General features: G+C 36.8%; 1 protein-coding gene across 1 annotated transcript in view; it reads left to right on the top strand.

Moving 5' to 3' along the window:
• cdh12a (cadherin 12a) overlaps positions 1-24,228 on the top strand; it is a 42,624-nt gene that overhangs the window by 2,432 nt on the left and 15,964 nt on the right. Inside the window, exons 2-7 of the mRNA XM_039677939.2 lie at positions 6,834-7,198; positions 11,170-11,464; positions 12,474-12,593; positions 16,688-16,855; positions 17,351-17,538; positions 21,145-21,398. Of these exons, the coding sequence (XP_039533873.2) occupies positions 6,965-7,198; positions 11,170-11,464; positions 12,474-12,593; positions 16,688-16,855; positions 17,351-17,538; positions 21,145-21,398 (1,259 nt within the window). The 5' untranslated portion in view covers positions 6,834-6,964. The remainder of the gene's footprint in view (positions 1-6,833; positions 7,199-11,169; positions 11,465-12,473; positions 12,594-16,687; positions 16,856-17,350; positions 17,539-21,144; positions 21,399-24,228) is intronic.

Raw genomic sequence — 24,228 nt, 5'->3', positions numbered from 1 at the left:
TTATTATTATTATTATTATTATTATTATTGGGTGAACAAACGCTTTAAGTATACCAACTAGGTCTTAGTACCACTCAGTCTTTTACTGGATGTTAGTCGAAATTCGATATCGGCCATGAAACACAAGGTATGATAAATCACTCTACTGTTCCAAACACAACAGAATAAGAAATCATCATGACACTGTGCAGGGTTTATATGGAACAAATAGCTTTCAAGGGGCCATGAATATCTGCTCTTCCAAAACCATGACAGAATTTATGCTCAACAAACACTTTATTCAAATAAACAACCATACTGTCATGTACGTGCTAGAAATGTAATCTGGTGAAATAACAAAAAAAAAAAAAAGCTTTTTTTTTTTTACAAAATATATTGTACTTTTAATAACAATTTATATAACTACACAAGTAGACATTGTAGTTTATTTATTTATTTTTTTGTTCCCAGATGTGGTGGCCACCTTGTCTGACCACAATAATAAATACATACATACATACATACATACAACAATCTGGGATTCAAAATTGGATTTATACAGGAAAATGAAAAGGGTATGCTGTAAAAAGAACAATGTGTCAGATCACTAATCTATTAATCAAATTTTCTTTATCTTGTGAACTACAGAATTTGAAGCTCCTTGATACTTCTTGATGCTCCTTGGATCATGTCATATCATGAGAACATCAGAGTATAGGTTTGACATGAACTTATGGAGTTTATGGAGCTCAAATGCTGTCATTAAAAAAAAAAACACTTACACTCATGTTAATCTTTAAAATCATTAAAAAATGCAGAAAAAAATCATGTGATGCAGACAACATAGGCTTACACATCTTTGTGTACAGTGACACAGAGAAAAAAAACACTTTCATCTACTGTAAAAACAAAAGAACAAAAACCCATATTTCATATCATAGACATAAGAGGACACAAACATTGCCGCGGCTAGAAGCTCAGTTAAATAAATATATTTGCGAGTGTGGGTACTGAAAATCATTCAGCCTTGGGGAGGAAAGACCACACTGTTCTGGCCAGCACATGATATCAGAGAGAAAAAATAAGTAGCAACGAGAAGCATTTTTATGGACCATAAGATTTCTCCAATGCATAACTTTTTCTCAAAGTGCCCCTATTTGCTTTTTTATAGGTTTCTAATTTTGTTTTGGAGGTTTACAACAAGTTAACATGCATTTGAGATTAAAAAAAAAAAACTATTTAGTTTTCTCTTAATATAGCTATATTGCATTGCAGCATCACCTCTTTTCTCACAGTATGAAACAGTTTGATAAAGGATTTGCTCACTCTAAACGCCTCCGTCCCAAAAGCCCACCTGCTCTGAAAATCTATGAAGATCTTCAGCCAAAGAAGATCATACAGTAGGTGGGCATTATGTTACAAACATAGGTTCACGCAAGAAGTAAGGCTAGAATTACTGATGACTCGTTTCAGGCATAATCCGGTTCTTTCTATTGGTAATTTCAGTAATTTAACCTATTGCACACTGATTTTATTGCATACATATATTATATATGTATGGAGTAATACTACACTATTCCGGTGTTATCTGAAGGATTAGTGAAGTTCATCCTATTAAAAACAAAAAAAATAAAATAAAATAAATAAATGTCCATATAACCTTATTGCATAATCTCATTTTTCTCATCCCTATGGGTAAATGTCAATGCAACCATGTTAATGAAAATCACTTGTGCAAAAAAGAGAGCAGTAAAGCATCAGAGGGAAGACATACAATACTAGCAAAAGAACACCGAGTTCAGAAACCCATGTGCTCCAAAATCATGAAATGCACAACTTGCATGCACACCCACGCATCTATTTTCAAAATGCCCTGAGAATCAAAAGACTTGGCCCTGTGAAGTGCACTTCTAAGTTCTGCTGGGTTAGCCATGTTATGTCTGCCATGCCCTCTTGTTGAGCACAAATGAAAAAGGGATTTGAATGTTTTCTCTGAGGGGCTACAGTCGGCCAAGGCCTGTTAATACATGAGGCAACTTATCCAATTTCAAAGAAGGTGTCAGGGCAGAAAGAATGAATAAATCCACAATATGATAAAAAAAAAATAATAATAATAAAAAAAAAAACGAAATAAATAGCCTAGCCTTCCATTTCAATCTTGAAACTTAAGCAAAATCAACAACCCCCACTATACACAAATGTGAAGCACCAACAGACCTTATTCAGGGTAGATGGAACTTATTTGATAGATTCAATATATTGTTTTGTCTCTAGGTTCTAGCTCTCATCTAATATTTACAACTCATGTTTTTATTTTCTTGTCCACTGGAAATTTGCAGAAATACACATTTACTCTAGAAAAACGCACATTTACCATAGAAAAACACACGTTTACCCTGACTAATGTCTATTACACTTGAGTGTAATAGAGATTTGAAGAAAAAATTGGCACTATTCTCAGACTCAGACAGAGTTAGTTTACCATACTGAGAACATAACCTCTGAATGACTTGCAAATAAGAAATACTGTATTGCAACATGAGACTGGGATATTCTAACCAACAAGATTTATGATTACTTTTTTCAACAGTTCAAAAAACAAGAAATTACATACATAAAATTTTAGAGATTCTTTTGACTATTTTTGTTTTCATTAAAATAGTTCCAAATGATGTCAAATCACCCAAGCAACATGCCATAGTGATAGATGTGCCACAATTCACAAATCTTCATATCTCTTAGTATCATATCACAATCTTCATATCATACCTAAATCATATCTTTGCACATCCTTCTTTTTTAAATTATATACAACAACATCGACGACGATCCAATCAATTCCCAATTGACCAAATAAAGTTCCGTCCTATTTTTTTTCTTGTTTAAGTCATTTCACTCAGACAATAATTTACAAAAGGGAAGAAAAAACTTGTAACTTCCTTGTCATGCCGACTTTAAGCTCAAATGCTAATACAGACTCATCTCTCTAGCCTAATCCATGTGTCTAAACTTGTAGGCTTTCAATTGGATGAGCTTTACGGAGCTAACATGATTGGTAATTGGAATCCCCTTTAATCACAGTGGAATTCTCAACTTTACATTGTTGAATAAAGTTTAAGATTTAATTATATGATTTCCCTCATTTGCATATCTTTATCTGCTCCAAAGAACCGAGGCACAGTGCTTATAGGCTTTTAAAGCAATACCGAGAAACATATAGTATCATTTCATATATTTATCACTCTCAGTGGAGATATGCCAGGATGTTTCTCCTTGTCCTTTCTCTGAGGCCCCATTTACACGAAGGGAAAACAGATATTTTCACAGAAAACGATTATTTCTAAAAACTCCGGCCAAAGTGGAGATTTCTGAAAACGCCGGTTATGTGTTGTCGTGTGAACTGGGAGAAACAGCGTTTTATGTTCTCTCTTGTCGATTCTGAGGATTCTGATTGGCTTGCATGGCTTTATCCTTCTCCCTACACTGCCGCCAATAGGTTTGGCATAGTTATGATGGCGCTCGACGGCATATTTATGCGGGTGTGTGAACGATGTTATTTTTGAAAACGGAGAGGGGGAAAATATTTGTTTCGCTAAATACCTGGCTTTGTGTAAACGTGGCCTGAGACATCAGTTGGTTTTGTGTCTCTAGTTTCTGCGTCCTCAGCCTCTGCTAACAGCGCTCTGTTTCTAACGTGATATGACAGCATAATTTCAGTGAATCTGCTGGGTGATGCATGCTAGAATGTCGCATGTTTATTCAGCCACAGACACAGAGAGTAAAGTTCACTCACATCACGTTACATCACGTCAGCCAGAACACACCAGTTCATTCATTTGCCACAGACTGGCAGTAAACTTTCATAGTCGGAAAAAAAGTAAAGTTTAAAATAATGAGGGCATCGTTTTATTGTGTGATGACGTTTGGACAGACACTGAAAATGCTCTTTCTGGGTACACTGCACTTGAGGTCTTTGAGCTTGTTAAGTGTTGAGACAATTGCTGAGGTTTCTCCGTGGGGAATAATAATATTGCTGCAGAGACACAATGTCCTGAGCCTGCCAACCATAAGACATCTCACTACCACGGCACACAAGAGGTCTCCAGGGATTCGTATCGCAATAATTTGCTCTGCTTGGTGGTCTGTCTGGGAATTGATGTTGCACTGGCTTATACTATTTGTTCTCCTGACCTCTTTATCTATATAGATGTTTTGCATGTTGCAGCATAAAATCACATATGAATACAACATATATCATCTCCCACACTTTCAGGCTTGTGCACACTCTTAGAAAAAGGGTTCATTGGGGTTCTATATATGAAATATGGGGTTCTTTACTCAACTCAAGAACCTTTTATGCTAAAAAAGGACAAGAAAGAACCCTTTTGGTAAAAAGGTTCTTTATAGGCTAGTATTCATTCATATATCACATTATTCTGCAACATTTACAACATAGTTGTAATTAAATTATTGTTTATTAAACAGTTGTAGCAACTTAATATCACATTTAATCATTCTAATCAGAAAAACTGAAATTTCACTATTGAACTGATATTGATATTAAAACTGATTTTGATTAACTACATAAAATGATATAAATATATACATTTTATAACCCTCATATCTTGAATTTTGTGATCATTCACATGCATTCAAAAAACACATTTTAGGGTCTTGTTGTTTGTCAATGATATGATATATCCGGATATGATCCGGAAAGGACAAAACAAATGATAATGAATGAACCCAAAAGGTTCCATTTGGAATCTTTTTCCTGGTTACAAAGAACCCTAAAGGGTTCTTATCATTGAATCCTTAAAAAGGGTTCTGTATAGAACTTTTAGGGGTTCCAAATACGTAGTGCTGATAGAACATTTTCTGGTTCCATATAGAGCCTATTCTTCTAAGAGTGCATGTTGTAGAAATAGTAAACCAATTTTCAGTTGGGGCACAGTATTTACTAATAGGTATAATATAAAGGCAGGAGAAAATAAGTCCTTTGAGTATGTGAAATCACTGTTTTTAATTTTTTTTTTTTTTTTTTTTTTTGTATCCTACTGAATTTGGTTGATGATGTATTACCCATACAGTTTAAATAGGCTAGCGACCAGCTGATATAAATAAAAATTAATTAATTGAATTTATTTAATGTATATTGTATTGTATACAATATTGCCAGTTTCTTTGTCTATTGTCCATAGAAGAACTAACCATTTTGAAGGAATCAGTGTTTTACAAATAAATCAAATCAGATTTGATTTTGAAACAAATCAGATATGCAAATGATTCAGTTACTCACTCATAAAGACTTTGATTTCTTGTTTTATGAATCTGTGTTTTTAAAAGAAGTGTTTGAGTGAATGATTAGATGTCTTTGGAATAGCGTTTAGTGCATAGGTCTACTATTCCTACCGCCATACAATATAGCAAGAGTAGTATTGTGGTATTTCATGCATATCTATAGTATTGTGGTATTTCATGCATATCTAGTCCCTTGTTTTGTTTCTGAACGATTCGAGCCCGTTCTAATCCTTTAACGTCATATAGAACGCTATATGACAAAACGGCGCTATACTACGCACATGTCACCCGTTATCGTTAATATAACACGCGCTGTGAGGGCTAAGTTTAGGTGTGGGGTAGGGTGTCATATTCACGCTAAAGGATTTATAACGTCTTGGGTTCGCGTGTTATATTAACGATAAAGGGTGCCATGTGCGTAGTATAGCGCCGTTTTGTCATATAGCGTTCTATATGACGTTAAAGGATGAGAATGCGTTGACGATTCTGTGTTTAATCGCTACAGTGATTGATTCCCTGGCCTATTTAACCTGCAGAAAGAGTCAGTGAAGATTGCCAATTAGCTGTGGCTTCATTTTAAATTGTGTGGTGGAAAGTATAATTTTCCATAGCCATTATAGTGGATGTACTATGTTGTATACTTAATGAATGTGTAATAATTTCACAAGGGTTTCTTATTTGTATGGCTTATTTATTTAATAATATTTACAGTTTGATATTTGAGAATAAGCTCTATTATTTGTTCTGCAGACTTTTATTGACTCAGTGATTTGAACAGCTTCACTTGATAACTTTAGAGCCAGTGTAAGATTTCCTACTTTGTTTAAAAAGGAGTGGCAAGGTCTTAAATTGGCCTCATTTTATATCTTTCCTTCAGACACATTGTTAAATTAATTAGCATCAAACATGTCCATCTACCCAATCAAAATTGTAAAGAAATTGGTTGCATTTTCAACAGTGGCAAACTAATATACTGCCTTAATTCTCATAACAATTGGTATAACAGTGATGGATAGTCCTCTTGTACATAATTATTCAAAATCTTTCCATTTAGAGGGTGATTAAGAGAAAAGTTGCCTGATTTATGACCCTAAGCATCTGGACATGCTTGTGACTTAACATCTGTGTTGCCAGGTCAAAACAACCCTACTATTCAAGTGGGACGACCTCATTTTCAAGACTAATGCACTGAAAATGAGCACAGAATTGCACATCCAGGATAGTCCTGGAGGTCTGCCAACAGTTTTTTTTTCAACTCTTGCCAAACTCCCTCGTTCTTGCAGTCTCTTGTTCACGCTTTCTCAAACCTCCTAGTGCTAAATGTGCTAAACAAACTTGACTGAGCCAATTTACTCAGATTCCTGTATTTGTAATGCCCTACAAGTGAGATTACATTGTAGCTGAACAGACAAAGATTTACACTGCAAAGATAAACATAAGAGACAGTGTGACCTTCTTTTGGTTTCATTGCATGCCAACATGATACACAGACACTCCTTCGAATCCTCATAATCTCATTGGTTTAAAGTTCCGTTGCTTATTTTGTCTTGCAGGTGGTTAACTAAAATTTCAAGCACCCGAGGAGTTCCATGGATGTTAGTTGTTGTGTGCCACCAAGGCTTTGGATTCATCGCTTCTTTGCCTCCACCAAAAGTGTCCATCTTTGCATCTAAAGGTTGTTCAAATGCTCATGGGGAACTGCCTGCTGCTGTTCCTCTGGTGCCTCTTAGACAAAAGCTTTGTTTCTCCCCTCCACTCTTCATCCCAGAGCAGGATGGGGAAGGAGCAGCACAGGAACCTGATGGCACATAGGAAACATGGTATGATGGGAGTTCACAGAGTCAAGAGAGGATGGGTGTGGAACCAGTTCTTTGTTCTAGAGGAATACATGGGATCTGATCCGCAGTATGTTGGAAAGGTAAGAAGAAAAAAAATATTCACAGAGCCAAGGCTTTTGGCCAAAGGTATTGAGAATAGATTGAGAATAAAACTGTGGGGGAGTTCAAAGGCTTGAACTATAACTCACTGCTTCTAGTTATTCTTATTCTTCTTTTATCTTCACTTCTATGTTCATGGCCAGCTTTTGGTGGCTTGAAAGTAAATATTCTCAACCACATAACATGGTTCATGGTTTGAGCAAACAGATGGTGTAATTGAGATTTTTTGGAGAACTTTAGCAATGTATTGAAACTTGTGTATTTGTCTGTAAAGTTTGCATTAATTATTACATTCAGATCTATGCTGAAACATACAAAATGGATGAATTGACAGAATTATAAATGTAAACATACACATTTCTATTATATGTATATCGTCTGTTACAAATATGTAGAAAAAGCAACATGGAAAATATAAATGTTTAAATAACTGAATATAATAAATAGAGGAGAATCTGCATTAATATATACGTAGATCATTCTTTCTAACTGCAATATGATTGCGTCATCAACTTGAGTCCTCCGTGTGAAATAAACTAGTGGCATATTCTTACCATTTTAGCAAGGCAACAGCCATATATGTGTATGGGCAACCCGGTCTCATCCCAAGACGTCATATAACTGACGTTTTGGGACGTCTTTTGACCATACGTCAATATTCGTCTTTTTAGGGCCCCCTTAAACGTCGGTAGATGAGGTTATGGGATCCTAACTCTACCCCATACCTAAACCTAACCCGTCACCTAACTGACGTTAAAGGTAAAGCGTCAGTTGTATGACGGCCCGGGATCGCCATCTACCGACGTTTAAGGGGGCCCTAAAAAGGCGGATATTGACGTATGGTCAAAATACGTCCCAAAACGTCAGTTATATGACTTTTTGGGATGAGACTGTGTTAGTATGGGCACCAACTCTGGAGAAGACAGCCATTTTAAAGTGTTAGTTCAAAATTTGTTCCCTTGGATTTCGCACCAAATAACAGAATGGCAAAGACTTTTGATTTCCGTATGAGAAGCAAAAAATGCTTGTTGCTTTCCGAAGGTAATTTATTCAAAGCTGCGGAGTAAAGCATTTAACTATAGTAGGTGTGACTAAAAACATGCATCAACTTTGATTTAGTATGTTTCATACCAATCTGCAAACTGTACCAGAGTTCACAACACATGCACTGCCCTTAACCAAAGCAGTTCACTTCGGAAGATAAAGCTCTCAGATTTCATTAAAAAATATATTAATTTGTGTTCCGAAGATGAACAAAAGTCTTACATCCTATTTTCTGTTTCTGGGACATCTTCTTATGCACCAAAATTGTTGCATTGTCAAACATGTGGATGGACGGTACAATCTGAAACCATTTAATTAGTATTCACAGCAAAGGGAGAAGGTTAAAAGGGGTCCATATTGGATCCCAGGATGAAAATTCAATATCAAGATCCTCTACAAAAGAGGTTGGAATTGAGCACCTTCAGCTTAAATTAGATCAGAGTTAAATTGAATAGTCTGCAGTAAATGCCAGTGCAATCAGTGTGGCCTAACTGAGAGCTGTCTGTGATCCACGTTGGGAGACTGGGGCTTGTCACAGGCATGTTTACAACCACATGCCACCTCTCCTTCTGTGGCTGCAGAACACATTCGAAAACAGCTCGCTCTTCTTCACTCAAGATTAGTCAAATGTCATGGAAGAGCCTTGCCTGTAACCTCTGATTTATATAACATGAGAACAGCAGTAAAAAACAGCCAATACAGCTTGCAAACAAACATGTTATCCTATCACTTTAAATGGAGTTTGTTGGCTATTACCTCCTTTAACTTGGGTCACTGGAAGAATGGCTTACAGGCTACTTACTGTATGCATTATATGGATGATGCGCATGTTGGCATCAAATGAGCAAGCTGCTAAGAGAAATTGTTAACAGTATTTTATAACCACTGTTATTTTATCATTTTCAACCAAAATTAATTAAGATGAAACTGGATGTTAAAATGAAAAATGAGTGCAAGAGAGCCGTAATGCTTTTAATAATTGAATAATTGTTGTGAAAATGTAGGTAAGTGTGTACAGTTCATTTAGTAGTGTTAGTTATTCCCTAACTGATGTGTGAAGGAAGTTTAGATTCACTGTCTGACGGACTGAAAACACACAGGTCCCAGTACATTTTCATTAGATAATAACACTTTAAACTTTGCAATTGTGGCTTCACACCTGCCATAACTGTATGGGAACCATGGGAACTTATGACACAGTCCCTCACATAATGTTTGAGCTGCTGTCACAGTTAAAGTGACACATGAAATGTTTCATCAAAGTTACATGACAGGAGCAAATTTACTTAGAGCAAAAAAAAAAAAAAAAAAAAAAAGGAATGTGCATGGGGAAAATATTAATTTTGTGTGCATTTTAGGCTTTTCTAAATTCAGTTATATCCTGATTAAAAATGAATGGGTCAGTCTGAATAAATTATTGAGAATGTTGAGTGTTCAGTTAAACAATTGATTCTTTGTCAGTAGGAACCAATTGTAGAAAAATACTGGATCAAATAACTTGACTTGGTGTGCTAACTGGTGTAACAGTCCGAAGGGCCTATTTGCTGGTTGTGGTCAAATGATATGGTGCAGAATCCAAGAAAGCCTTTAATTGGATTCTAATTTGAATGTTTTGCAGAGTTACTACTTTTTTTTTTGTAAATAAATAAAAAATATTATTGCTGATTCACCAACAATAATAGCATAGCAATCTTTTAATTCCAGCAATCAGCGCATTTCTCAACTTCTTTAATGCTGACAAATGTACCAATTTACTATGTCAAATGTGACTGCAAGTTTTCTTTTTGTCTTTATTTGTCCATGTGAAGCAAGGAACACTTCTTGTTTGCCCTTTGCAGTGAGGATATATTACCCAACTGTCACATTTTCTTTCCAAGTATGACCTTTTCAGTCGAAAATAACTCTTCTTGATAGCCTTTTTTCTTGCTATTTTACTGTCAACACTCAGGATTGTCCTTACCTCTAAACAGTTTTTGTGAGACCATGTGGCTATACAGCCATCAACAGTCACCATTTTAGGATAGTGTGTCCTTAATTTATTAGCCTCATTTGCATTCATAAAAGATTAGTAGTGATATTGAACTGTAATGATGTAACACAGATTAGCTCTTTCAATGCTGGGTTGAAGCTCATGGATTATAGTATCTGCTAATGTGAATTTTTTATGGCCTGTTCATAATGCACTTTTAGTATTAGCTACCCTGTCATGCAGGAATATGGCAGGATTTGGCAGTACAGTTCTTCCATTTTCATAATTTTGCAACCTTTCACATTATATCAGTGATTTATTTATTTTATTTTTTTCACTTTCGAGTATTAATTTGATAACTTCAAACTATCCTTCCTTTCCAGTCAGACCAGCTGATAAATTTGGTGTTTCCTTTCGCTTCCTCTGAGTTGAAAAGAGAACGGTTTTCCTCAACACTCTTTTACCTTAGGATCCTTAATCCTTAATTCTTTAAAACCTCCAGTAAAGCCATTATATTTTCAGTGGAAGAATATCCATGCTGTAAATAAATCAATGTTGTTGAGCAGCTAACAGAAAATTAATAATGATGGTTATCCACATCAATCCTCTTTGGACATGTTCAAACTGTATGGGTAATGATATGCCACCCACATGTTAGCCGACATGTATAGTCACATGATCAGAGATTGAAATAGGATTTGTTTGGTTAGGCCAAATCTGATTTACTGTAAGTAAATGGATTAAAATAAAATTCTCATTGGATATGCTACATTTGTGTTTAAAATGATTATGTCTTGTAACACAAATGTCTCCTGCTTTTGTTTGCTGATTTTGTATTTGAATATATTTGCATTTGTTTACAGTTAAATTATGGTAATTAGTAATTATTTACTCAACAGCTCTCAGTGAGATTTCTCATCATCTCTTTTCACATTTCAGCTTCACTCTGACCTGGATAAGGGAGATAGTATGGTGAAGTACACTCTCTCAGGTGAAGGAGTTGGCTCTATTTTCACCATCGAGCCGAGCACTGGAGACATCCATGCCTTAAGGAGCCTGGACAGAGAAGAGAAGCCTTATTACACATTGAGAGCGCAGGCTGTGGACGTGTTCACAGGCAGACCCTTAGAGCCAGAGTCAGAGTTTATTATCAAAGTCCAGGACATCAATGACAATGAGCCAAAGTTCCTGGAGGGCCCATACTCGGCCAGCATCCCAGAGATGTCACCCATCGGTGAGTTCACTTCTCATTATGTTCCAGATGGTTGGGTGTTTGATACTGAGGGAAAATCCTGGCCTCAAAACATGTTGCTTTTAAGTACGTCTTGATGTGATGATCTGAACTCTTCTTCTTTATTGTTCACATACATATTCAAGGTCAGTGAAAGATGTTAGACATTAGTCTGTTGCTGCTGGTAATTAACTGGACTGAATGATTTATCCCTGTTGCAAAAACAGCTCAAACCAGCCTAAGGTGACTAGTCGGTCTCCCAGCCTGGCCAAGCTGGTCTGTTTTGATTGTTTTAGAGAGCTTTTGGGCACTTTTCAGCTGTCCAGAATGGGAGACCAGCTGGCCAAACAACTAATCCCAAATGCTGTTGAGCATTCACAATTCTCAATTATTCATATGTCGATAATTCAGCATTATCATGGTCCATAAACTATATTTCTTCAAAATAGAAGAACATTTTCATTCATAAAAGTTTCATTTTTTTTTTATTAAAAACGAAAAAATGAGATTTCGGCTTGATTTTTCGTTTTTTGGTTAACAGCTCAAACACAGATAAATGACTACCGTTTTGCACATGAGGGCGGCCACGCCCCTTTTAAGATTGGTCAAGCAAATTTGAGCCTGTGACATCATCAGAAATTCCCCAGGTCTTTTCAACAAAATAATAGTCCTATGGCTCTGCGTACCACTTCTTAAACTTTACGGGGCTGTGTGCAACTTAACGTGTTTCACAGAAATATTTATTTCAGAAATATTCAATATTAATCTGCACCCAGTCGGTTTTAATTAGCTGTGCAAAGTTAAATCTGTGTAGTGCTGCACTAGACCGCGCAGAGCGGGTGAAGTACAGACTGTTCTTTCAAGTTTAAATAACTGTTTTACCGTCTATGGTAAATACACAGCAGTCATAACTCTTCTTCTCAGGATTATTAATATAGTCTGTATTCATCATCATTTTTTTTATTTTAGTTTGTTTGCATGTGGAAATTCACATGGTCTCTTTCATGATAAGGCACATGTGTGACGCAAATAACGGCGACTGACGCTGATGACCCCACTTATGGAAACAGCGCGCGGATTGTGTACAGCATCCTTCATGGGCAGCCCTACTTTTCTGTTGACCCCAAGACAGGTGAGGAATAGTTGATTTTTTGGGTGGTTGTTATATTTAACACATGGTTTTTGCATTCTATTGAGTTGAACTCACCACTCTGCTCAAAGCCTTTCTATGGCATTGCCTTTGGCATTTTATTCCATTTGTGTCATGCCATCATCTTCTGATCAAAAAGTAGATCCTCTGAGAGGGGAGCTATTAGGACTGATTAGTCTTTTGAAGGATGTCAGGGGTTCACCTTTTCGTGATACAGCTCGCAAAGGCATTGCAGCACAGATTAATGAAGGCCTGTTTAATTCTTCATATCGCTGTAGGTCTTTTACGTCCATCAGAAGAGAATCGTGCTGTTCTTAGCACCGAGGGCAACATTTTAATTGAGTTTAGTCTCAAAATTATATCAAAATTTTTAGTCTCGAAACTATTCTTGTTTTAGATTCGATATCACTTTTGAAGGTCTTTTGGAAGATAAAACCAGCCCTTCAGATTAAATTTTATTAGATTGAGAAATAAAAATTGTTATTTTAAATGGTAATACAGATGGTTGGTCTGGGAACACCCCCGGGAACATCCTGTCATGTAAATTTAGCCCGTGGGGGAAAACATAGGTGTGTTGAATACTTCATGCAGGTCTGCTCAGACTGATCGCCGGCTGACTTGAAGCAGTTCATGTCGGTTAGAAATGTTGTTCGACTTGATACAACGCTGATGCCATGTGACTGTGACATCAAAGTACCACGACAGCGATTCGAGAGTAGCCTGAGAACTCAGGAGCAGCTGCACAAGCTCTGATAATGTCTAAACTGTTCCACGATTCGCCGGATTCACCATATGACAATGATCACGTGCGTTTTGTGTTTGTTCTCACACCTTTATGGTGGTTCAAGTCATCTCGTCTAGATCGTATTTACGAGTTGAATGCACTTGAACGCCGCCACAATGCCATATCAGTGGGGATTTCGGAATTTTTCTCTAATGCTGCGTTCAAGTCATCTCGTATAGATCGTAATTACGAGTTGAACGCACTTGAACGCCACCACAATGTCGTAAATACCAGTGGGGAGCTCAGGATTTTCTTTAAGCCTCGATCTGTACGAGTTGGCGGCGTGTCAGTGAGAAACGTTCATTCAATGTCTGTCGACGGTAAATTTTAATTGAATTTCAATGTTTATTAATTTTTTTGTAATTCAACCTTTTTTATTGTTCAACAGTCAAAACATCATAGTACATCACATTATTCAGTAATCACCTTTACAATTACACATTCCGCCACTAGTCCCCATCAGTGGCATACAACCAAAACAAAACCACATGAAAATTAAACAGTTATTGAGCAGTCCTATTTACACCATTTTTATATGCTGCCAAAAATGGTCCCACGTTTTTTTTTTATTTCTGCCTCATTATGCAGTCTCCCCAACATGCTCTCATATGAAGCAATTTCAATCATCCCATCAACCCAGTCTTTAAGGTCTGGGGTTTTGGGGCATTTCCAATTTCGCAAAATCATCCTGGCAGCTGTAATACAGCCAATCTTAATAAGGGTAAATTTTATTTTTTTCTATGTTGGGTATCATTGATTTATCTCCAAGATGGCATAATCGTGGTTCCACAGGTAAATGGGACCCCATCCACTCTTCAAGTATTGCCAGAATTTTCAGCCCATTCTCACCCCCAAGGCATCACTTAACTGACGCCTTGGGAAGCATTTGGACATGCTTCAATATCTGACGCTTTAGGCGCCCTTTAGCGTCAGTTAGATGACGCCCTAGGATCGCGTGTACCCTACCCCCACCCCATACCTAAACCTAACCGCGTCCTCTAACAGACGCTTTCCTTTAGCGTCAGTTAGATGACGCCGTAGGATCACGTCATGTAAGTGACGCTAAAGGGCGCCTAAAACGTCAAATATTGAAGCATGGTCAAAGGTGACGCCTTGGGGTGAGAATGCGTTGGAATTTTACACCAGAATGGGTGAACTAAAGAACATTCCCAAATCATATGTAAATAAGTACCCTCTTCTTCATTGCATTTCCAACATAGATTATTTCCAGCTATCCCCATCCTGTAAAGCCTAGATGGTGTATAATAATATCTATGTATTATTTTGTATTGAATGAATTTCCCCCTAACTTCCCTTACACTCTAAAAAATGCTGGGTTGTTTTAACCCAATTTTGGGTCAAATATGGACAAACCCGAAATGTTGGGTTAAAAACGTAATGTAAAAATTTAACCCAACGGCTGGGTTAGTCCATATTTGACCCAAAGTTGGGTTAAAACAACCCAGCATTTTTTAGAGTGTATATTCTCACCCACATTAGATATTATGTACCGCCAGTCATCATCATTGATATTAATGCCCAAATCCTTCTGCCATATTGTTTTCAGGTTGTTACAGGTATCTGCAGTTACACTGAGCATTGATTTGTAACACATAGAAGCACTCTGAGCTACACGTGGCAACTCAAGATAGGCATAAACAGGGTTGTTACTTGCATTAAATTTGTTCTTAACACAATGCCTAATCTGCAGATACTTCCAAAAGTTTCCTTGACCTCCAATATTGTATTTTTTCACCAATTCAGAATATGACATAAAAAGTCCGTTCTCATACAAATCGCCAATTACATTTACCCCTTTAAGCTGCCATTGTTTCCAAAACACCCCCACTTTACCTATACGAATTTCAGGGTTATTCCACAATGATGCATATGATTGTTTATAATGTGAAGTCCTGCACCCTTTATGAATTTTGCCCCAAACATGTCTTGAATGTATTGTCACTGGATTTCAATGTTTACTCATTGAAATTGTAAGGCTTTTTCATTTATAAAGCAAGCTCTCTGCACAAAATATGATATCATTGTAATATAAAAATTATACCTAATGATAAGAGTTTACATTGGCTTGAAGCTAATAAAAAAAAAAAAAACATAAAAAGAAAAACACACCTGATACGCATTCTTTGTTGTTCATTTTTTTATTTGCAGAGTTAACAAACCTGTATGCTGTCTTTTCATGTAATTCATTAAAAGTAGGTACAACACCGCCATTTTGCTCCGACGAAACTGACTTGAACGCACCTCACGTCGTAAACACGACTTCCCACCTCGTACGTACGAACTCCCCAGGAGGACTTGAGCGCAGCATAAGCCCCGATCTTTCCGAGTTGTGGGCGTGTCACTGAGAAACATGCGGGATACCACAATACTTAAATATTATGTAGTGATATTCTCAAGGTCTTCTTGTTTACAGCGCAGTTAAGCGAATTGCCTGCACAGAATATGATTGCATTATATTATACAGTAACAGTGCAAGATGTAACAATAAAGTTGGTAGTGGCTTCATGAATTAGGTAATTGAAAACCATAAAAAAACAAAGTAGCCTACATCCAATGCACATTTCTTTGTTCTTCATTTTCTATAACAAGAGTTTAAGAACCTTACTGTATTTTTGTGTAATTAATTAAGAGAAAGTATTCCGCCATCGTCCTCCAACGAAAGTGACTTGAACGCACTGCCGCCGTAAACACGACTTCCCACCTTTTACGTACGAACTTCCCCAGGAGGACTTGAACGCACCATTAGTTCCACTAAAGCTCACAAATCAGTTTTTATAACAGTAAACAGTCTTTTCATGTAGTCGCGATGTTATATTGCGTCATGTCAATAAAACTGATAAAAAAAAACAAAACAAAAAAAACATTGTCTCCACTTCATTGACAGGCTTATTTTGAACTTTATTCTTGTTCAAACAGATGCTGTGTAAAGCAGAACTGCTGCAGTACGTAAAGTGTTGAATGGAAATGTGTCTGAAACATTTGTGTATTTGGCAAATATTTAATTTATTTCACTTCAGCTGTGGTAAAGTATACAAACACCACGTGAGCGGGAACGAGAAAGTGTCCAACTTCGCAGCTCCTCCCCGCCTGCACGCGACAACTCTATTTTACGCCTATTTTTAACTAAATATCTATAGTTGATTACAATAAACTCGTCATTGAATATTTTTTAAACTGTTAATTCTCTATCTTGACATTTGTTTTTTTTTCTGATAAAATATGTATGTTCTTACATGCCATCTCTCTGTTTCTCTTTCTTTTTCTGTCTCAGGGGTCATTCGAGTTGCCTTACCTAATATGGATAGGGAGGTTAAAGAAATGTACCAGGTGGCCATACAGGCTAAGGACATGGGCGGTCAGCTTGGGGGCTTAGCTGGAACCACTACCATCAATATCACTCTCCGTGATGTCAATGACAACCCACCGCGGTTTTCTAAAAGTATGTTCAAAAACAGATTTTTCTAGATGTGCAGGAATCCTTATAGAACCCTTAGGCTTACAGTATACTGTCAGCATTTCTAAATGCAGCAGCAGTTTATCCCTGGGGGTTATCTTAATGTGAATTTAATCTGGTTTACTCTGTGGAAACCTTACTCATGAGTCCATTATTTGAATTGTTTAATTCAGTTAATGGCAGTCACTGATAGCAGAGACTGGCTTTCTTTAAAACAGGGGCTGAACAGTAATACATGACCCGAGAAGAACCTCAGATTTACAATTGGCCATGATTAAGGCCTATAGGGTTCTTGCAAAACACAAACAACTACATAATTTATTTTTGCCAATGTGATTAGCATTCCAGCACTTTTCTACAGAGTGCCTGAAGTGATTTGAGGATGATTATTGTTAACTGTGATGTCTAAATGTAGAGGCTTATGACTATTCCTGAGGGGAGAATGTGATTAGTGATAAAGTTGTTTGTGAATTTCAACAGGTATCTTTCACTTGCGTGTTCTTGAATCTTCACCTGTGGGCTCATCGGTGGGAAGGGTTAAAGCTCATGATCTTGACTCTGGGAAGAATGCTGAAGTGGAATATAGCATTGTTGCTGGTGATGGCAGCTCAATGTTTGATATTTACAGCAATAAGGACACACAAGAAGGAACAGTCATTCTGAAAAAGGTAGAGTATGGCTTCTTGTAGTCATTTTCGGTCTCGGAAAAATAAGATTAGGTATGTGACTGTTTTTTTTTTTGTTTGTTTGTTTTGTTTTTTTACAGCATATTTACAATACCGTTCAGACATTGACTTTTAAAATGCAATTTTTCTCATGGTGGCAAAGCTGAATTGTCAGCAGCCATTATTTCAGTCTTGAATGTCACATCATGATCCTTCATAAATTATTCTAATGTGCTGATTTGGCCCTCAAGAAACATATTATATTATTGTCAATGTTGAAAACAGCTGTGTAAAAAACTCAATATTTTCCAGGATTCTTTGATAAATGGAAATTGAATAAAGTATAATGTAAAAATAAAGTCTGTATAGACTGATTTAGGCTATTCTCAATTAAAAATACATTGATTATTAATAAAGTCACTAAAGTTATTCAGTAAAGAGCAGTGAATTGTTGAACTCTTGTTTTCTTTTCTTTTTTTTTCTTTTTTTTGATTAACACTAAGAGACAGCAGGTATATTAGGCTGCTGTCACTTTAAGACCATACTGACAAGCATTCGATTAAGTACTTACTTATCCAACTGTATATGTTCACTTAAGACATATCTGAAAAACTTAGTGACATTTTTGAGTGCATTTGTCCACTTCAAGCACATATCCAAAGCCCAAAGTACCCTATTGTCTATGTTTCGTTCCATTTCGGATCACACGGATAGAGAGCCACCAGGGGCTCTCTCTCTTTTTTTTTTCCTTCTTTGTTTTATTTTGTTACATGTTTTGATATGAATGCTATGCAAGGGGTGACAACGCACCACTTTAAGGGAAAGATAAGAATTATTATGACTAATAATATAGCGCACAAATATATACCACAGTTAATTTTTAATTCTTTGACAGCATTTGGATGTTTGTTTAGGCAATATTTATATTCCGGCCAGGTGACAGATGCAAATCACAATTTAATTTGCATCTCTTTTTCACACACGTGAATTCAAGAATGATACCAATAACCCCTTGTGCTCCTTCAGTCAGGGGTTTGTGTGTGTTTACCCGAGGCGAGTCATATCTTATTACTGGATGGCCATCCAAAGCATCCTTTATGAATAATGCATAAAGCCATAAAAGTGTGAATGCTTAACCCACACTACGCAATGCCTGCTCTTGGACTTATCAATTCATTATGTTCTTTGTGGTTCCTTATAACATTGCTTTCCCATTCCTGTTTTACCAACATGTGAAAAAAAGAAAGAAAAGAAATGTGGTTTTAAAAATCAGGGGATTTAAAAATACATTGTTTGAGTTTCTCTAAGAAAGTGCGCAATATTTTTAGATTTAGTGGACATGAATAAATGAGTGCGCCCCTACCCATCAGAGCATCTACATCTTTATATGAAGCGACAAGTAGAAGTCCCTTCAGACACACATAGCCAATCATTGATGTGTTGGCTATAAATGCTGAGGTGAAACAAATGCCTTTGTAAAGGCGTGTGGATGAGGCTGAAGTGCTCTCCTCCAGGGAGTAGAGAGGCTACTCTTTCATTACTTTAAGCTAGTGTAGTCTGTGGACACATAATGACAGGCCACTGCTGCTATTCATCTCTCTCTGCAGCAGATGGAGAGACGCATATGACGAATATAAAAGCATTTTAGGGGGCTATGCCTTGTTTCATAGTACATTCCATATATATATATATATATATATATATATATATATATATATTTGTGAAATGGCCCTATAATTCATGATTTAAAATTTCATCAACTGTATTATAAAAGGCACAATGACAATATTAGTCCGTCCTTCATTCTGTCTTTGATCTCCACTTTTTTATTCCCCATGCTGAGGCTGTACAGGACAAAGAGACATAGTCCTTACAATGCAAAATGGGTGTGCCATATCTGGTGACCCAAAAAAAAAAAAAAAAAAAAAAAAATCTGGAAATGGAAATGTGGGATCCTCACCATGGGGCATGGAGGAGGGTCAATGACAATGAACCCTTCTTCCCTCTGTCCTCAATAACAGACTTCCCTCTTCCTTTATTTCTCTTTGATGAGCTGTTCCATCATGCCCCTGCTAAACAGGGACTTTTCCGAAATGCTAAGGCTGAACATTTGGAGTCTCTGTGCTTCATGGGCTCAGTGCTGGTTTGAGCATAAAGAGGATCTGCTGAGGTAATGGGTTCAAGGGATAACTGTCTCTATATTATCAACAGGATTGAAAGGTGGTTTGGTTCTTGCAACGTAATTTCTTCCTCACTGAAACAATTTTACATGTTTATACGGCAGTATAGTTTTGAAAAAAATAGTTTAAATGATGGACACACGAGAGATGAAGAATCCAGTCATAACAGCAGCATAGTAAAATGTCACATAACATAATGTCTCGTCAATTTAATAAAAATGGTTTGAGTTTTTTATGACAGATAAAAATAATTGTATTTGTTGCATTCTCTTTTTCTGCGGTGTAAGCAAAAGTTTTTCTGTGCTTACTGTGTTTTTGCTAATGTTGTTAAAATAACCATGTCATCTGCCAACCCGATCTCACGACCAAGTCGTACGAATTCGACGAATGATTAAAAAGTGGCTAATTTGTAACAATTCATACGACCTTGCTCGTACGAATTAATACGATTTTGCTAAATCGTACATATTTTACGAATTGGCCAATTCGTATGAATTCATACGAATGACCTACCCCTGACCCCGCCCCTAAACTTAACCATCACGTGGGTTTAGACAAATCGTACGAATTAGTACGAGTGAGGTCGTACGAATTAGACACTTTTTAATCATGCGTCGAATTCGTACGAATTGGTCGTGAGATAGTGTTGCATCTGCAGCTCTTAATGTCGCACTTTACATCTTTAGCAAGGGATGAGAAGCAACATGTACAGAGCGGAAAAGGCTTGAATGAAGCGTATTTGGCATTGCATAAAAATATTATAGGATGTAGCGCCGTAAGATCATTATCGTAAACGGCCTTGAGTGCTTATGGTGTGAAGTGCTCCGTTGTTTTAATGCGCTGCTCACTTTAATCTGTAGAATTGCTAAAATGGCGCAATTAAGTCATGCGGTTCGGATGGAACCGAGCAGGTCCGCCATTTGAATATCACTGGGATAAAAACAGTTTGTACGGAATCAAATAATTATGTCTTTGGAATGTCCCCATAAAACACGGAATTCTAACGTAGGGCTTAGTTGCCACACGTCTTTGCTTTTCAGGTGTGACTGTGCCAATTTCTGTCTTTACATGGCTGAATGAGCACAGTGATGCAAGAGCCACTGGCCAAAGACTTTTCTCCTTGCCTTCTTCTTCTTCTTCTTATTTTCCTTTATTCTCCCTCCTGTGATTCCAGGGTAGAGTGAGCAGCAGCCTTTCCTTTCCGCTTCCCTCACTTCTGATCTCTGCATGAGCCCTCTGTTGTGGAAACCATTTTTACTTTATAGTTTTATGACCTGAATAAAGTTGGTTGTGTCGTGTTATTCTTTGACAATACACAGCCACAGACAATTTTAGATCACTTACTTTTTGTTGCCATCCATGACGAGAAAATAAAGAGATGAATAAATTAAAAGGCTTGTAACCATACGTTTCATTGTTCATTTCACAGGGTTTGGACTATGAAACCAGAAAGGCCTACACCTTTAAAGTAGAGGCTTCAAACGCAGTTCTTGATCATCGCTTCCTACATTTGGGACCTTTTAAGGACACTGCCACAGTTAAAGTGAATGTTCTTGATGTAGAGGAACCTCCTGTTTTCAGTCGGCTGTCTTATAGAATGGAGACATTCGAAGACACACCAGTGGGCATCATCGTCGGAGCCATCACAGCTGAGGACCTAGATGTAGACAACAGTCCTGTAAGGTATGTGGGTAACACACAGACACAAACACACGCAAAGATCTAGGTCAAATCAAAGCACACACCATTTTACTCGCCTTTAATATGTGTAGACAACACCCTTTGGGAACTCAAAACCACTTTACATCCAAGTATACTAGACAACATAAAACAATAACAAACCTGTGGTCCCATGGGTTCAGTACATTTGGTTTGTACAGAGTGTGTATCGCTTTGATTCAATCCACTCTGACAACTTCTGGTGCAGTTTGCAAGTGTGGACCTTATTTAATGTGGCACATTTGCTTTATTTAGTTCTTCATTTAAGCGCCTGAAAGTGTTTGCTACAATGTTGATCATGTTTAAAGCATCTGAGATCTTGACATAAGCACTTTGTCTTTATGAAAACAGTTGTTATAATATGAATATTTCATGGATGTACATAAACGGAGGTGGTAGGAATTTAGAAAGCACAGCTCTTGTTAAATATTTCACCTCAGTGCATACATTTCCTTTTTGATAAATTTAGTGTTGCATTTTGTGGATTCGAATATCTGTTTTGAAGTATCTATTTCAGGTATGAGTAGTGATTATTTTGTATTTAATGTTTATTGTTATATACAGATTTGTTGTGTGAAGTTATTGTTACATATAAAGCGACTTTCGTGGGATGGACAGATAAAGCGGGACATTTTACCGTTTGTATCACTGCACTTGACTGTGTTTGCGTGTTCCAAATACTGTTGGTTCTGCCAGTAGGTGGTGAAAAGTGACTTTATGATTTATTTATGATTATTTAATCATTTACTTATTTTACTTATTAATCATTTACTTAATTTACGAGATAAATTTGTAATGTTGTATACACTGTAAAAAATGATTTTTTGGTTAAGTAAATACTAGTGAAAAAACCCAATGTAATTTACTTGAAAAAGTTAGTTTAGGCAAGAATTCAAAAAACTAAGTAAATTCCATATCAGTACTTATTTCAAGCGAGTATAAATGAAATATATCAACTCAATAAAATTAAGTAAAAATTACTCAACTTTTCTGATACTGGGGTTCCCATCATGCACTGGACCTTGAATAATTAATGAGGTTCATTTTTCACTGGTTTCCAGCTATATTTACACTGTTTTATCATTGATTTTTGTTTTTAGTATTAGTAAATTGCCATTTTGTGACATTTCGAGTAAATTTTTTGCTTAAAACGACACATTCAAACACAAAAACGATCCATCAAATGTTACCACCATTGTGTATTGTCTACCAAGTATTGAGGTGTTTGCATTCACACAAGGCTTAAAGTCTGACATGATGTATATATAAATTACTTAGATGATCTAAGTAAAGAACATACTATAAATGACTAATAAAATTCAAGATAATTGTTTTAGTGAAGTGTAATACAAAGGCAAAGGAAATCGGTATTAATCAACCTTTTACAAGCCGAGTTAAAATTACGTATTTTTTGTAAAGTTTACTTAATTCCACATTCCAAGTAAATTTAACTTAAAGATTTCTAATAAAAGCTACTGATAAATATGTTTAGGTTTTTACTTGGCAAATCTTTGTAAATTTACTAGCATTTTCTGAGTGAGATCGTTTAGCAAGGTTTTTTCAAGTAAATCCTACTCCAAATTTTTTACAGTGTAGCTCATTTTGTGAAGTTACTAAGTTGATGTTTAGTGTTGAGTAGTGCTTAATAGAAGAATCCTGTTGAGACTCTCGCTGAGGTTTTGCTTGAATAGCAGAATATCTCAGGCAAGCAGGTAGGGAGACACATGAGACCGAATGGAAGGAGCAGGGTGTGACCCTGATAAACGTCTGATGCTACAGGGAAAGCGCAGACTTCCTCTTGTTCTGATCCACTGGGCTGATTGTACTAAGGAACAGGGTCAAGCTGTGGACTGAAAAGTAGCAGACAGCTTCAAAAACACCAAGAGTGCTCATACACTGGGGCAGTAAGCAGAATTTAAAGGGTCAGTTCACCCAAAAGTGAAAAGTCTGTCATTATTGCTCACCCTCATGTTGTTCCTACCCCATAAGACTTTCGTTCATCTTCGGAACACAAATTAAGATATTTGTGATTAAATTTGAGAGCTGAATCTACAGTGTATATATATATATATATATATATATATATATATATATACACGTATATAGTATATATATATATATATATATATATACTGTATATATATATATATATATATATATATATATATATTAGGGGTGTCACGATACTCCAAATCCTCGATTCGTTTACATTTTCGATTCTAAGATCACGGTTTGATTTGACTTCATGACTTTACATGCACTTCATGAGGGACACATTCAAAGTCTCTCGCTCTCTCCCTCTCTGCTGTGCGCGCAATACGGTTTTGAGCAGCCCAAGACGTCATACTTATAACTGACGTCTTGGGACGTCTTTTGACCATACGTCAATATCCGCCTTTTTAGGATACCCGTCACCTAAACAACGTTAAAGGTAGCTAAAGCATCAGTTGTATGATGGCCCGGGATTTTACCTAATCTGTGTGCATCAGGGAGCTGCTATCAATATGCGGGAGACTCCCGGAACTTCTGCGAGATATGGGATGTTTGCTAACTGTGGCTATTTGTAGCCCAAATGTTGTCAACATAACTTACTGGAAATCCAAAAAACTTCCACACCTGCGACTTCAATGAAAGAGGAGGGAGTTCAAGTTGTGTCGATGGGTTTCCTGCAGCCGTTGCCATGCTATCTTTTGAATGGCTGTAGCTAAGTTAGAGGAGGTTGACCATGAATTTGCAACACTTCAACATGCGTGTTTTTTCCCGCTTGGCAAGGAGAAACGTGACATGGGGGCGT

Source organism: Pimephales promelas, chromosome 5 (genome assembly GCF_988280905.1).
Source record: "Pimephales promelas chromosome 5, fPimPro1.hap1.1, whole genome shotgun sequence".
NCBI classification, from domain to species: Eukaryota; Metazoa; Chordata; class Actinopteri; order Cypriniformes; family Leuciscidae; genus Pimephales; species Pimephales promelas.
Note: the sequence above shows the minus strand (reverse complement) of the source record. Positions and strands in the feature narration are given on the sequence as shown.